This window comes from Dromiciops gliroides, chromosome 1, assembly GCF_019393635.1.
Source record: "Dromiciops gliroides isolate mDroGli1 chromosome 1, mDroGli1.pri, whole genome shotgun sequence".
Classification (NCBI taxonomy): domain Eukaryota; kingdom Metazoa; phylum Chordata; class Mammalia; order Microbiotheria; family Microbiotheriidae; genus Dromiciops; species Dromiciops gliroides.
This window is the reverse complement of record NC_057861.1, coordinates 633,923,345-633,939,690: the sequence shown is the minus strand read 5'-3', so window position 1 is coordinate 633,939,690 and position 16,346 is coordinate 633,923,345. Positions and strand designations below refer to the sequence as shown.

General features: G+C 38.1%; 1 protein-coding gene across 2 annotated transcripts in view; it reads right to left on the bottom strand.

Annotated features, from left to right (window-relative positions):
* XPO6 (exportin 6) overlaps positions 1 to 15,396 on the bottom strand; it is a 127,617-nt gene extending 112,221 nt beyond the window's left edge. Inside the window, exons 1-2 of one of the 2 annotated variants that reach the window (XM_043966316.1) lie at positions 14,451 to 15,396; positions 1,557 to 1,647 (exon numbers count right to left, since the gene is read on the bottom strand). In XM_043966316.1, coding sequence (XP_043822251.1) covers positions 1,557 to 1,647; positions 14,451 to 14,453 — 94 coding nt within the window. In that variant the 5' untranslated portion in view covers positions 14,454 to 15,396. The remainder of the gene's footprint in view (positions 1 to 1,556; positions 1,648 to 14,450) is intronic. The other variant, XM_043966323.1, reaches the window with a different exon arrangement.
* Positions 15,397 to 16,346: the final 950 nt, after the last annotated feature.

Genomic DNA, 16,346 nt, shown 5'->3' with positions numbered 1-16,346 from the left:
GTACTAGAGCTTGGGATAAAAAGAGAAATATTATTTTTAAAAAGAGAGAAATATTAACTAGTCCCTGTCCTTAAGAATTTTAAACATATGTAATATATGTAAATTAGTAAACTATATTGATGAGTTGCTCTCATAGAGAGAGAGAGATGTAGTACGTTTATTAAAAAGGAATAAAATCAGGTGCCAATTTTCATTCAGTCTCTCCTCAGAACATGTCTTACAACCACCTTCTCTCTGTTCATAAGGTCACCTTATTAGTTCAGATCCCCTCTTACCCCACCCCCCCCCACCACCACCACCCATAGGAAGTACTGCAACAGACTTGTATTTGGTCTCCCTGAAACCAGATTCTCTCCTCTCCAGTGCAGCCATCACACAACTGCCAAAGTGCTAAAAAGCCCCGTGACCCATGTTACTACCCTACTCAACTCCAGCAGCTCCACATTACCTCAAGGATCAAATACAAACTGCTTTGTTTTTCATTTAAACCCCTTCACAATCTGGCTTCAACCTACCTTTCCAGCCTTATTAAGCACTTCTGTCCTTCTTGCACACCATACAAACTGGCTTTCTTGTTGTTCCTCCTAAGTGATAAGCTGTCTCATCTGCAGGCGTTTTCAGCAGCTATCCCACATACCTGGTCAGAGCTCCCTCCTCACTTGTCTCTTACAATACATTGTTTCCTTCAAGACTCACTCAAGCACCACCTTCCGTATGAATTCTTTTGATTCCTCTCCCCTTCCCCAATTCCTAGTTCCCTGCCTCCCAAAGTGCTTTATTTTTATTTTGTATGTTCTTTTATGTATGCATAATATCTACTCCAACAAGGCAGGGACCATACCATTTTTTGTCTTTGTATCGCCAGTGTCTATCACACTGCCTGGTATGTAATAGGGAGTTTAATGCTTATTGATTGACAGTATTATTTTTAATAAATGCACATTTTATATGTCAGAAAAATCTCCCTCTCCACAGAATAAATATTTGCCATAAGTCAAGGTATATAGGTGACAGTGAAGCTTCAATGCCCCCAAGAGCTAGTATCACACAAGTGTCATTTCCAAATCTTGCCTACAAGCATGTAAATGTTCTAGCTCAAAAGGAACAAAGGTCAGAAGACAGAAGTTCAAGAAAGTCATGTGATGATGTGAAGAACATATACATAAGCAGCAGCACCACATCCTAAAAGGGGCTGAGGAATATCCCAGATGGAGAAAAACTAACCAAAATCTGTCTCAGGATGAAAGCATAAGCTTCTTTATCAAGTTCTAGCAAGGGCAAAAGAAAAGAACTACAAATTGTTTCTTTTTATCCCTTTCTTATTTCTTTTTTAAAATGGTAATATCAGCTTGGCTGAAACTAAAAAGAACAGGGATTTTTCCACAAACCAGAGAAGGGAACAGTGTGTGCTACAGACATTGGAGAACAGCGGGAAAGCTAAAACAAAATACTGCAATTCAGAAGTATGGAAGAGAATAAATATCACCTATTATTGCCTATCTGACTAGGCCTTTCTCACAAAATGGTTGCTCATAATTACATTAAATCCATCTTACCTATTTCACGTTTTCGTTCATTGGTTGTGCAATCATGGAAAAACTCTGTCATTAAGCTTTCCAATGCCCGGAGGGAGGCTTCTTCAGATGCCTAACAAATGATATTTGAGAAAAAATAACAAAATACATCTTTAGTTCCCTTCTGTTCTTCATTCCCTTTGAGTCACATTCAAACATAATATACTTCCCCTAAACAATGGCACAAAATATCAGCTTCAATAGTTCCAGCTGAGTCACATGTTCACACACATACTACAAATTCAAGCTACTAAATAGGCAATCTCTTGTGCTAACAAAAGGGATAGCAGATCATAAAAAATAATAATAATAAGAGCACCTGAATGGGGAGGAATTCTGTAAGCAAGTTAAAAGCAACAACAAAAATCTTAGAGTTAAATTGGCCATGAGAATTTCCCAATCCACAATACTAATCCAAAAAAGAATAATGATATTCTGATTTAAAGAAAACAGGTTCAAAAGAAAAAAATAAATCTCTTCTAAAGTTATTCCCTCACTTTTGGAGATGGAAGGGGAAATAATTTTTTTAAAAGCTACTTGATTTTAATTTTTTTTTAAATTACCAGCAGTTCTATAGACAAAATGGATTCCCAAACACTGAGGCTTTATATATAACTTCTGCTTTACTAAATGTTCTAGAGCTGAATTACTTTATATCAGAATAAATTCTAAGCAGTGAGTTTTCATCATATTAGACGGCACCTTATTGATTCATCACTTTGTTTCAGAAAGTATATGGTTATCAGGGCAGCTAAGTGGCTCAGTGGATAGAGCACACCTGGATTCAGGAGGACCTGAGTTCAAATCCACCCTCAGACACCTGACACTTACTAGCTATGTGACCCTGGGCAAGTCACTTAACCCCAATTGCCTCATCAAAAAAAAAAAAAAAAAGAAAGTATATGGTATCTCCTACAAATGTATATGATATGCAAACAAATGATGACACATTATATACATTGTTGGGAGACACCTAATTGCATGTCATCATTTGTTTGATTATTCACAGTTGACTTTTCACTTGGACCACACACCAAGTATTGAATAAAGTTATATCAGTTCCTTTAAAAAAAAAAGTACATGATGTCCTAAAATCATATTCATAAACCTTTATACTCCAACCTCATTTCCATGCCTTCTTTACCACACAGCCCAATCCAAGAGGAGCTGGAACACAAAGAGAATCTTATTGGCACAAATGTACCTGCTGACGTCTCTGGGGAACATACATTCTTAACATATTAATATCCAAACCCCTAAAAAGTGGGAAGAAATAAGTTCTGTCCTTGGCCCCCTAACAACTCCCCCAAATGGAAATACAGGGAAAGTTGAGTTAGAAGGTGGTTCATTGGAAGATGGGTTATATGGGAGAAATAGACCCCCCCAAAGGAGTATTTTTAAGAAATAAAAGAGAATACCCTGATAGTATAACCAGAAGTTCCTAAAAACATATAAATGTCATGGTATTAAGACAGATACACTACCAAGTTAACTATCAAAGAACAGTATAGTACTCATAAATCAATTAAATCAATTAAAAAAGAATATTTGATCAATAAACTAAGAAGCCTTGTCCATATCTTTAGATTCCAAAATAAGGAAATAGTAGAACTAAAGTAAAATAATTTAGAAACAGAAATTAAGTCACTACTTAAAATAACCAAGGATTCCAGAGCTTTGTCCTCAACATTTTTGGTTTTGGTTGTTTTGGTTTTTGGGGGTGGGGGGTTTGCAGGGCAATGAGGGCTAAGTAACTTGCCAAGGGTCACACAGCTATTAAGTGTCAAGTGTCTGATGTCAGATTTGAACTCAGGTCCTCCTCAATCCAGGGTTGGTGCTTTATCCACTGTGCCACTTAGCTTCCCCTTTGTCTTCAACATTTTTCCCCCATGTGGCTATGTTACCTGCTAGATTATTTATTAAACTAAATTTGAAAAAAGGATGCTCACCAGAATAAAATTTTTATGAAAGTATGCTGATTGGAGCAAATTCATATTAACAGACTATAACCAAGCCCCTCTTTTTGCACACGTCAACAGAGAGTCAAGCTTCTACTCCACTGAGGAACTGGCATTCAATATATTAAGAATATTCTGTGTAAAACAGCAATCTAAAAGAGTTTAAGAACCACCATATATCTTCCCAGTGCCCTTAAGGTGACACTCCACTGCTGCTGCTGCTGCTGCTGCTACTACCACTATCAAAATAAAAAACACACCCTAAACAAGATTTCATTTTTGAAGTTACCTTAAGTGATTTAGGTGATGCCAAGATAATCCATGTCTTCAGAGGTGTTTTTTTTTATCTCAAAATATGAAATATTTTACTTACAATCACTTTAAACGTCCTTGGCTTTTCACTATAAGACCAAAGAAGATAAATTTCTAAGCTTATTGGGAAGGAAAATTCCCAAGATTCATCTAGAGACTTCACGAAGATTTTTTTTTAAATCTTGTTGCTAACTCTTGTTTTAACAGCAATTTCATTTCCCAATAAATCCCTCCCTAGCCCCCATCCACATAGCTAACCCTTATAAAAAAAAAAAGAATATTAAAAAAAAGAGACAAAGTAATTTGACAAAATTAACCAACACACTAATCAGGTTCAACAGAATATGTTATGTTCCACCTTTGTAGTCTCCTACCTCTACAAAGAAAGGAAATTGAGATACATGACAAAAGACAATCAGTTTCAAAGTTTAGTATGTTTTACGTGGTGACAGAGCATTGTTCTCCAAAAGATAGAGACACTTCTCACCACCTCTTCAGAATAAGTTCAAGGGTAAAGAAATAGATGCCAATGGAAAAATGTTCCATTGAAAGGAGTCTGCATCTAAGCAGAACTTGTGAAAATCTTGGGTAGCTATCATCCAGTTCTTGTTAGGTAAAGGAAAGATGACGAAGGAAAAACTAGCTCTTCACATAAAACTAAAAACAAGTAAGGACACCAGGCCAACATAATAGAAACACAAAAACTGTATGTGTATACCTGCCACCACTTAATCTGACCTTTAATCAGGAGACTGCATTCTTTTCTCTTCTAAGAGGGAAGCCCTAAAATGGACAAGATAAAGGCTAGCTTACCTAGTACTCCATCCTTCCCAGTAAGCTGCCCCAACAACCTTCTAAGAAATTAATGTAACACACATCACTTGCATATGTAATTATGCCATAAGGAAACTACACTCTAACTCAAATATACATGTGGAGTCACAAAGAGGTAGCAGAAGAGTAACAACTAAGAAGAATAACTAGCACTTATACAGCACATTAAAGTTCATAAAGTGCTTTACATGTACTAACTTATTTGATTACAAAATTTAATACAAATCAATGAGCAGTCTTTATATCTTTACATATTTATGACAATGCATTTTAGGGGTAGAAGCATTATTAACTACATAGAGACCAATGGAATTAGGTAGGAATTCCCAAATAGTCAGCTCTTTTCTGACCCATCCAGGAAGATATGGAAGAAATGAAAAGAGTATTCTAAGCATGTAACTATTTACTGGAGAAAGTCAAAGATGGAAGTGAGATGAGCAGACAAACGGTAAATAAGGCTGGGAATAAAAGAGGGAACCTAAAGAAATAATATGGCCCAAGGCAGCCTGGGGAAGGTCTATAAAAGGCACAAGGTAAAGATTATGGATTTGATGAGGCACAAAGCTACAAAGAATTGCTATCAAATAAGACAATTTCGCAATGACAAGTACAGGCTCACTAAGAGAAGCGATGCTAAAGAGGAACAATGCTAAAAATATTAGGAGTCCAAAAAGCAGCAGAATGTAATAACCCAGGGAAAAGGAGTGCAAGAGATGTAGAGGAAGGGACCAAAAAAGAGATCTTGGCAAATGATTCAACTTTTAATGTAAACACTATAGACTGGTATTAAACCACAACAGACTTAACTGGCTGCCTTTTTTCCTTAACCACTGATGGCACACACTGAAGTAGCAGATATAGTACCTGCCAACTGAAAATCTAAAAAGGCACCATTTCCAATTTGGAAATTTCAGTATTCTAAATAAAAAGCAAATGATTGAAAGAACTACCCAAGAGCTAAATGCCTAGAAGCCAAAATAATGATGATGGTGGTGGTGGTGGTGGTGGTGGTGGTGGTGATGATGATAAGCAAAGAAGTAATTATAAATCTACAAGTAGCCTATTCTTCTGATTCATAGGAAGAATACCATAAGACAACATTAGGATTGTCGATGCCTATTACCTACTCTTCTGGAAAGGACCATCGGTGGTAGGGATAGAAACAGGTGGCACATGTGAGTGTGTCATATACCAACAACTACTGTCCTTATTCACAAAATAAAGACCTCAACTTGTGGATCCAATCCCTAAACACTAACATAATCATTGAATTTTTAAACTAGAATTGACATTAAAGACCAAGCAGTTAAAATTCTTTCCTTTTACATATGAGGAAACAAAAGCTCAATGTCATACAACTAATCAATGGCAGAGGAAAGAGTACAACCAAAATCTAATTTGAGTAAATTAGTATGGTTAGTAGGTTTTTTTAAGGGGCTTTTTATTTGGACTGTACAATTGTATTATTATTTTTTTTTTAGTGAGGCAATTGGGGTTAAGTGACTTGCCCAGGGTCACACAGCTAGTTAAGTGTTAAGTGTCTGAGGCCGGATTTGAACTCAGGTACTCCTGACTCCAGGGCCGGTGCTCTATCCACTGTGCCACCTAGGTGCCCTTTTTGTATTATTTTTAAGTGTGAAAAATACTAACAAACAAATAGTCTGCTGTGACTTTTGTTCAGAGCTTGGAAGGACTCATGACCTTTTGAGAGATGATAAGAAATCATACTCAGTACACTGAGATTCCAAAGAATTAAGACTGTTAATTGCATTTACCTTTTGCTTTTTAAAACATAGATCAAGTGTGTTGCATAGTTAAAGCATCAGCCATTGATATCAAGAACATATTTAAAATGCAGTTGACAGACAACAAAGAAATCTAAGTATGTACTAATGAGGAACTGCTGCTGGTTTGCTCACAAATTTCAATTCAACAAATACCTATTAAGCAACACAACAGTCCCTGTCTATTCCTCCTATCAGATCACACATTTAGAGCTTAAAGGGCCCTTGGAAGTTATCTAGTCCAACTCTTGTCTTCTTAGGGATAAGGAAAAACAGAGGCCCAGAGAGATTAAGTAACAAGGTCACATAAGAAGGAAGTCCCTGAACTGGGATTCAAACTTTAATACCCTGTCGTGTCCTGTCCCCGTCCCCGTCCCCGTCCCCGTCCCCCACCCCCAGTGCTCATTCTTTCCACTGTCCCACACTGATGGCACCTGAGCAAAGAGTGCTTCCCAGACATGAGAGCACCTATTTTTTAAATGGATGCCTCTAAAGTTAATCTTCCGTCAGCTGTGTTCATAACCTTTTCTAGTGTCAAAAACAAGGAAGGAGTTTGTTTAAAGCTGCTGACATTAGATCATAGAATCACCATCTCCTAGACCTTCAACAAGACCATCTAATTCAAAACCCTAATGGATGAAGAAACTGAAGGGTTTTGACACCACCAGTACCACCCTTACCCCCATGCTCATTTCACTTTGGCATACTAACTCACCATCCTAATTAAGTTTTGACCTCTTCTTTCAGTTATATAGGGTAAACATATCAGTCTGATTCCTCTGTGCCTAGGCTCAAAATATAAGTCTGTGAATTTGGTGAACAACTAAATTCTCGCCTAGTATCCAATAAATGCCAGGACATAAGCTGGTGAGACAAAAACTTCATATTTTAAAAGAATTTCTGAGAAAACTGGAAAAATTTGAAAGCAATTAGGTTTTGAGTAACATCTTATACCATATTCCAAAACCAGATATAAATGCATAAATGACATTAACATAAAAGGTCACAGCATAAAAAATATTAAGAGGAGAATTAAAGGAAGTATCTTTCAGATCTATAGTTGTTGGGGGAAATCCTTAAACAAGTAATAGAGGTGATTATAAAGACAGAATAGACAAGTTACATAAAGTTTAGGCCCTTTTGTGGGAACAAAATCAAAACTTGAACAAGAGAAATTATCAACTAAAAAAAATCTTCACAGCTATTTCTGATAAAGATCTGATATCCAAGATAAACAGGGAATTGATACAAACACATAAAACTAAGAGTCATTCCCCAATAGCTAAGTGGTCAAAGAATATGAATAGCTTTCAAATAAAGAAATATAAACCATCAATAAGAATATGAAGAATGTTCCAAATAAGTAATAAGAAATGCAGCAAATTAAAAATAAGTGAGCTTTCATCTCACACTTATCATCCTTGAAAAAAAAAAAACAAAAACAGAAAAATAGTAAATCTTGGGAGGGCTACTGAGAGACAAACAAATACATTGATGATAAGAGTTTTTAATTGATCCAACAATTTTAGAAAAGAAAAATTCAAACTATACTAGAAGTATTATTAAATTGTACACAACTTTTCACCTAGCAATACCTCTGATGGTATTGAACACCCCAAGGTCCCAAAAATACAAAAATATTCAAAACAGCACTTTTTGTGGTAGCAAAACCTGGTAAAAGTAGCTATTCATCAACTGGAGAATAGCTAAACAAATTGCTATATATGAATATGATGAAATGACTTAGTACTGGAAGAAACAATGAATTATATGAAGTTTTCAGACAAACTTCAGAAAATACATATGAAGTGATGTCAAGCAAAGTAGAAACAAAAGAATAATACATGTATTACCACAGTCGATCATAGACTTATTACTACAGAAGAACTCAGAGGCTATCTATGTACAAAATTCTCTTCTTACAGAAAAGGAATCATAGAGGGAAATTAACTTGCCCAAGGTCTGGCAATTTGGGATTTGAACCCAGATCCTCTGAATCCAGCACCAGTATTATTTCAACTATACCATGCACTGATGTAAAACAAAACAATGAAATCAATGTAATGATCAATCTTGATTCCAGAGGGCTAAAGATGAAACAACTCCTTCATCTGAGCAGAAGTGATGGATTTAGGTGAAAATAAGGCATAGGTTGTCAAACTTGGTACTTCTTTAAGTTCAATATCCTTTGCTATAAGAAAAGATTGGAGAAAAGTACTGGAAAAGGAAAAAGCATCAATAAAACATTTTTTAAAAACTTTTTAAAAACATTTTATAGATCTAGAAAAAATAATAATAAAATCTATGTGGAAAAACAAAAGCTCAAGGATATCATGGGAATCAATGAAAAAACTACAAAAGGTAGTTTAGTAGTACCAGATCTCAAATTGTATTATAAAACAGTGATTATCAAAACAATCTGGTACTAGCTAAGAAACAGAAAGATGGCTCAATGGAATACAAAAGATACAAGTTACACTATAGTAAATGACTATAGTAATCTAGTATATGATAAACCCAAAGATCCAAGCTTTTAGAAACAAAAACTCATCATTTAATAAAAACTGCTGGGAAAACTGGAAAACAGTGTGGCAGAAACTAGGTATAGACCAACATCTCACACCATATACTAAAAGTCAAAATGGATACATGATTTACACATAAAGGATGATACCATAAGGAAATTAAGAGATTATGGAATTGGGGCAGCTAGGTGGCACAGTGGATAGAACACCAGCCCTGGAGTCAGGAGGACCTGAATTCAAATCTGGCCTCAGACACTTGACACTTACTAGCTGTGTGACCCTGGGCAAGTCACTTAACCCCAATTGCCTCACACACACAAAAAAAGAGAGATTATGGAATCATTTATCTGTCAGATTTATAGGCAGAGGAAGAATTTAGTACCAAAGAAGATATAGAGAGTAAAAAAAATGTAAAATAGATCATTTTTATTATTTAAATTAAAAAGATTTTGCACAAATAAAACCAATGTAGCCAAAATTACAAGGGAAGCAGAAAACTGGAAAATAAATTTTGAAACAAATATCTCTGATAAAGGCCTCATTTCTCAGATAGAGAACTGAGTCAAATTTACAAAAATACAAGTGATTCCCCAATTGGTAAATGGTCAAAGGATATGAACAGGCAGTTTTCAGACAAAGAAATCAAAGCTATCTGTAATCATATGAAAAAATGCTCAAGATCACTATTGATCAGGGAAATGCAAATTAAAACGATACCTATAAAAGTGGCAAGTATAACAAAAACAGAAAATATTAGAGGTTGGAAGGGATGTGGGAAAGCTGGGATGCTACTCCACTGTTGGTAGAGTTGTGAAAAGATCCAACCATTCTAGAGAACAATTTGGAGCTATGTCCAAAGGGCTATAGAACTATGCATACCCTTTGATCCAGCAATACCACTGCTAGGTTTATATCCCAAAGACACCCCCCAAAAAGAGAAAAAGATCTATTTGTACAAAAATAATTATAGCAGCTCTTTTTGTGATGGCTAAGAATTGGAAATCAAAGGAATATCCATGAATTGGGGAATGGCTAAACAAGCTGTGGTATATGATGGTGATGGAATATTATTGTACTATAAGAAATGACAAGCAATGGGCAACTAGGTGGCACAATGGATAAAGCACTGGTCTTCGATTCAGGAGTACCTGTGTTCAAATCCGGCCTCAGACACTTGATACTAGCTGTGTGACCCTGGGCAAGTCACTTAACCCTCACTGCCCTGTAAAAACAAAAAAACAAACAAAACAAAAAAACAAAACGAAATGACAAGCAAGATGATTTCAGAAATGCCTGGAAAGACTTATATGAACTGATGTATAGTGAAGAGAGCAGAACCAAGAGCACATTGTGCAGAAACAGCAATATTGTTTGATGAAGAACTGTGAATGACAACTATTTTCAACAATACAATGATCCAAGACAATCCCAAAGGACTATTGATGAAACATAGTATTCACCTCTAAAGAAAGAACTGATATTGATGGAACACAGACTGAAGCATGCTATTTTTCACTTTCATTTTTTTTCTTTTATTCAAATTTTCTTATACAAAATGACTAATATGGTAATGTTTTACATAATCATACATGTATAAACCCCTATCTGATTGCTTACCACCTCAGGGAGAGTGGAAGGGAGGGAGGGAAGGAAGGATAAAAAAATGGAACCCAAAACTATAAACAAAAATGTTTATTACTAAAAAATAAAATAATAAAGCTAAAATAAAGGGGGGGAAAAACTTTTTTTAAAAATTCAAGTGATGGGGGCAGCTAGGTGGCACAGTGGATAAAGCATTGGCCCTGGATTCAGGAGGACCTGAGTTCAAATCCAGCCTCAAACACTTGACACTTACTAGCTCTGTGACCCTGGGCAAGTCACTTAACCTTCATTGCTGTCCCCCCCAACCCCAAATTGCATTGGTCTTTAAAAAAAAAAAAAGTCAAGTGATGAAAAAGGTCATTTGGACCCTCAGTTTGGTGTGGTGATCAGGTTCTAGTTAGTTACACAAAGTAATAACATTTATTAAGCACCTTATAAAAATGCCTGACTGGGAATACAAAGAAAAAATTAACAGTCCCTGCCCTCAAGGAATTACTATTTTTAAAAATTCCCAAGATATTGATTTATAAACAAGAATGCCTATTTTTTAAAAATTTGTGATGATATACCTAGCTTAAGAACCAGGACTGGTCATTTACAAAATGTATTCCCTTCCTAGGAAGTAAATCGAGCCAGAGAACTAAATTATAAGGTTACTTATCACAGAAACAGAGTAATAGAGATGGATATTCTTAAGGGATCTCAATTTCAATCAAGCTGAGATCATCTAAATGAGGGATAAATATAATGACATAGTAAAGAATATTGGTCTCGGGTTCACAAAGACCTGAGTTTGAATCCCACCTCATACACATTTAGCTATGTAACCTGGGACAAGTCACTCAACCTCTCAAAGATTTTCTTCCTCTGTAAAATGTAGATAGCACTCACACTCAGTGGGTCGTTAGGGAAAAACACTCTACAAACACTCAAGTACTATTGAAATTTGAGCGGTTATTATTACTGACCTTCTCTACTCTAGGGCTAGTTCTGTGAAAAGAATGAAGATCAAATCAGCTACAATAGGATATCTTGTTCCTCAGACATTGATAGAAAAACAATATTTATTTACTCTGAACCTCTTTTTTCCTAGGGTTCATTAAGGTACCCTTCTGATTCTTTACTATAGCACTCTCTAAGCTGTTCATCTAATGTGCATAAATGACTAGCTGAGTACTTTTCATGCAAGGTATCATAACAGATACACAGATTGTTTTTCATGATGATATTTCATGTTGTGGCTTCCAGATAATCTATAGGGAAGTACCTTAATTAGTAGCTGTAAATCACACTGGCAGGTTACTACTTGGAAGGTTTCCTGTAGATAGCTAGCTCCCAGACACAAACTATGCTTTCTTCTTTCTGATCTAAGTATCTCATGCTTTTCTCTGTCTCGCCCTTACACCTTGGAGTCCTATCTCATGTATGGAGCACGTAGCTTTCAATTTACCTACAGTGAACTCTTTAATGGTTGAGAAAGGAGGATTCAAATGTTTAACTGGAAATGACAATAAATATTATACAGTTTTATCAATTTTTAAAGAATATAGAAAATATACTTAAATCTAAAAATACAATGAACACAAGTAAAATTTTCAATTCTAAAGGCATTTCAGGGCCTGATTACCACCAAAGGAATAACCATGTAGCTCAATTACTGGCTAAACCTGTAATGTAACTCACTTTAATGTACTGTTTTTAGGGTTGAGGCGGGAGTAGGGGAGGAGGGAGAGATGCCCAATTGGAGCAAAATAAATTGCTAGTATCAGCTGCTCTTTCTCATGAAAGAAGAATACAAGATATATAGATGGAAAACCTCATTGGCTAAAACATGGCATAAAATCTCTAGTTCTGTTGTCCCCACTAACATTTTTTTTTACTATTATTATCATTTGAATATTCAGCGTTCAAAACATTCTCTATCACTTTTGTATCAGGAAAGAAGAACACTGACTGGACTTCAGTTGAGAAATCTGAGTTCTAGTCCAGATTGGCGACTACTTTAGCTATTCAACTATAAGCAGTCATTTTACCTCTTGGTTGCTTTTATCTATCTGTAAAATAAAAGAACTGAACTAGATGATCTCGCTTCACTGTGCCAGGGAATACATTTTACACTCTTCTGCATCTCTCACCAAAGGTACCAACAACAAAATAAATTAGCTACTATAAATAGCAAACCATCATACAAGAAGCAAGAAAAGTATTAACCAATTTCAGTTTTAGTTTTGCCTTAGTAACAAAGAACCATACACAAAAATGGTCAGTAGAAACTATTCCAAAAAAAAGGAATTTCTTGATAACAGGACTCTTCATTCATAGTGTTTTGTGTACTATTAAATATGCAATCCATTTTTTGCACAAAACTGCAGTTTAACCAAGTCCTTCAGGTAAATGCAAAGGCATTTACCATATTACCAAAAAAACATACAGCACTAGTATTGATTTGAGAAAAGGTAGAGGAGGGAAAAGGACTATCAGGTGATTTAGTATGCTAGTAAATTCTATTTTATTCATCTAAGTTTGCAAATCAAGACAAGATATACTAACTCTAGAGAAGAGTTTAAAAGAGATTCCTAGTCTTATACAACTGAAACAAAAAAAATGATCAGTCATAATCTCCAGCCTTACAGTGTTATGTACGATAGACAAAACTTTAGAAAAAATGTAGAGTGCCCCAAAAGTCATAATGCAGTTTTAAACTTTGAGATACTCTGTATTAAAAATTCAAGGGGGCGGCTAGATAGCACAGTGGATAAAGCACCGGCCCTGGATTCAGGAATACCTGAGTTCAAATCTGGCCTCAGACACTTGGCACTTACTAGCCGTGTGACCCTGGGCAAGTCACTTAACCCTCATTGCCCCGCAAAAAAAAAAAAAAATTCAAGCATCCTTGCCAAAATTTTACATTTTAAAACTCTTTTAAGTTTTAATAAGGTACTTAATAAAAGGTCTTTGAAAGAAATACATATTGAAGCCTTGTCATTTCACAAAAAATATAGGGAGGGAATTAGAGAAATATATCCATAAACTCCCCAAAAAAGTGCTACTTGCTTTCTTGCCTTCCATGAGTCGTCTCATAGGTCCCTAGAGGGGAATGGAGGGAGGGCAATGAGCAGAGGCCATTAGCCAGGGTACATGGCTCCTAAAGCATTAGGGCACCCTCAATCCCCAGCAACCTCTCCTTAGTGTCAGTGACATAAGCAAAAGACTGTTAGAAAGACTAGAATGCTCTATTAGTCTCAGCTCCATTGCAAACTCCTCCTTTGTATCAAAGGTTCCAGTTTTATGAACAAACTCCTTGACTCCTGGGGAAGATCAGGAGCAAGATGTCAAATATTTCACATTTATATAATTATGCAAAAGATAGTCGCCCTTCCGATCCCCATATTAGAACAAAACCCCCAAATTTGGCTGAGCTCCGTCAGATGAATACAAGATCCAATATCGTTTCTAGGGATCCAGCATTGAGCATCCGTCCACTCAAAACTACTCATGCATTTGCCCAAATAGACTGCAAACTACCTGAGGGCAGAAAGAAACCCTCTCTCTAAGCAGTAGAAGCTCAATACAACTCTGCAGATGCTAATGATCAAACAAGTGCGCTTCTTTTACTGACTAGGACTCAGAGATGATAGTGAATCCCTTTCCCTACCATACAGAGATATACAGATGCCCATTCTCATAGCCCAGAGAAAAAGTTGTGCGTTATGCAGATCTCTTGCACGCATGTGTGTCACCAGGCATGCTCTGCACACACCACTCCCCTCCCCCTATTGTGTCACAGAAGAATGATGGTTCAGCACACTAGGGTTCCCTCCCCCAACCCCCATTCAGTGGGTTGATGCTGCATACACTTACCATGTTGGCCAGGAGGCCTCTCAGGTGATTTGACTCTTGAGCTTCAGGGTCCCCCTCTCACAGTTCATGTCATGGTCCAAAGAAGGTTCGGGAATTCCCCCACCCATCCAAATTAAATTAGCTACTATTACCCCCCCACCACCAACCCCTCAAAACATACCCCAGGCCCTCTAAAATACGGACGCCCTCCTCAATCCCACATCCTGGCGCATCAGGAAACCATTGGAGCCCCCAGAAAAATTCATCAAAACCCACACGCTCCCCGTCCCCAAAGTTAGCCTAAAAAACCACCGGGAAACATCAATCCTGGGGCCAAGTGCGGCCCCCACCCTGGTGAGGGCCGAGGGCCGAGGCCCGGTGGGTGGGTGGGTGGGTTTTCCCGGGCCAAAAGCGGCCCTCGATTCTGCCCCTGGCGCTCGCTAGCTGGCCTAGCCCTGGTCCTGGCCCTGCCCGGCGCAGGGCCCTGGCTGCCGAGCTAGTCCCCGCCGAGGTCCGGTCCGCGCAGGCTGGCCGCGAGCAGCAGGCACGTTCTCCCTTGCCGAAGAGCCGGCGGTAGCTGCTGGCCGAGGCCCCGTGGACCACGGGCCCACGAGCGGAGCGGCCCGTGGAAGGAGGCTCAAGTCCAGGTCTCGAGGGAGGGGCTGGCAGGCCCGAACGGGATCCCTGCAGGGCTCCCAGAGGACGCAGAGCTGGGGAAGATAGCCCTGTGGTCGTGGCGTTCAGCTCAGTGCCCGGTTAAGGGAGACGCTGCCGCGGAGGCCGCCAAGCTGTCCAGGGTTCCGGGGCCGGTACCGTGTCGAATCGCATCCCGCTCGCTTTTTCCCCTAGAGCCGTTCACTATGCCTTCTACCCCCAACCGCCCCTCCCCACCGGAAGTGGCGAGAGCCCGTCGCCGACCCCACAACGAGGCCGGCTAGAGGTGCTGGAACCGGACCAATCCGGAATCAAGATCGGAGGCGGGTGGGGAAAAGCAAAGCGGGGCGGGGGAGAGGCGGGACTATAAATATCATGTGAATGCTCTTGGGAGGGCTCCGCCTGCCCAGCCTCCATCTTGGTAGAGGGCGGATGCTGCCTGCCATGTTTGTAAAGGGAGTTCTTCCCTTTCGTTTTAGACAAGCAACGGCCACTTCCTTAATCGGTTCCAGAAAACAATCGAGTTGACAAAATAGAAAAGAAAATACATTTAAAAAACAGGAAGAGGAAAAGGTTGCAACAGGAAGAGTTTGAGCAATTGATTAGCGGCAGTGGAAGGAATTGAATCTGTAGTCAAAGGACTAGTTTAATGATGACAGCCACTAAGAAGCTGGGTGTCTAGGATTAAGTGACTTCTCCTCTCGAGGCCCCAGCAATTTCATCATCACCATGAACAACAACAGTCACAATAACAACATCCTCAGTAGTCATTATGAAGCAACTGAGTACAGAACATTGTGCTATGAGGTGACGTTAACAAAGATTCAGTAAGGTGTTCTTCAGTGCCATGGTGTGGAGCTGACACTCTTAATAAATGGAAAATCCAATATGCACACATGTAACTGTAAAACAAAAATGGAACATAGGTGCAGGAGAACTACAAAACAAAATCCTCATTAGTAAAATGAAATAAAATCTCTTCCAGGTCTAAAATGCTGCAAATCCATGAACCAGTCAGCAACAGACTGGTGGGCATAAGGGAAGGAAAGCCTGAAAGCTGCAACATGAAATATTAAAGTATTGACATATAAGAAGAAATTTGCTATAGTTTACTAAGGGAATTCTATCCAAATCAAGTAACCTAATGGACTGCATGATCCCATTATACATTAGATAATAATGATGAATGGAATTGAAAATAAAAGCTACAATTACTACATCAGAGAAAGACATCAAAGAGAAAAGTCCAATGTATACCAAAAA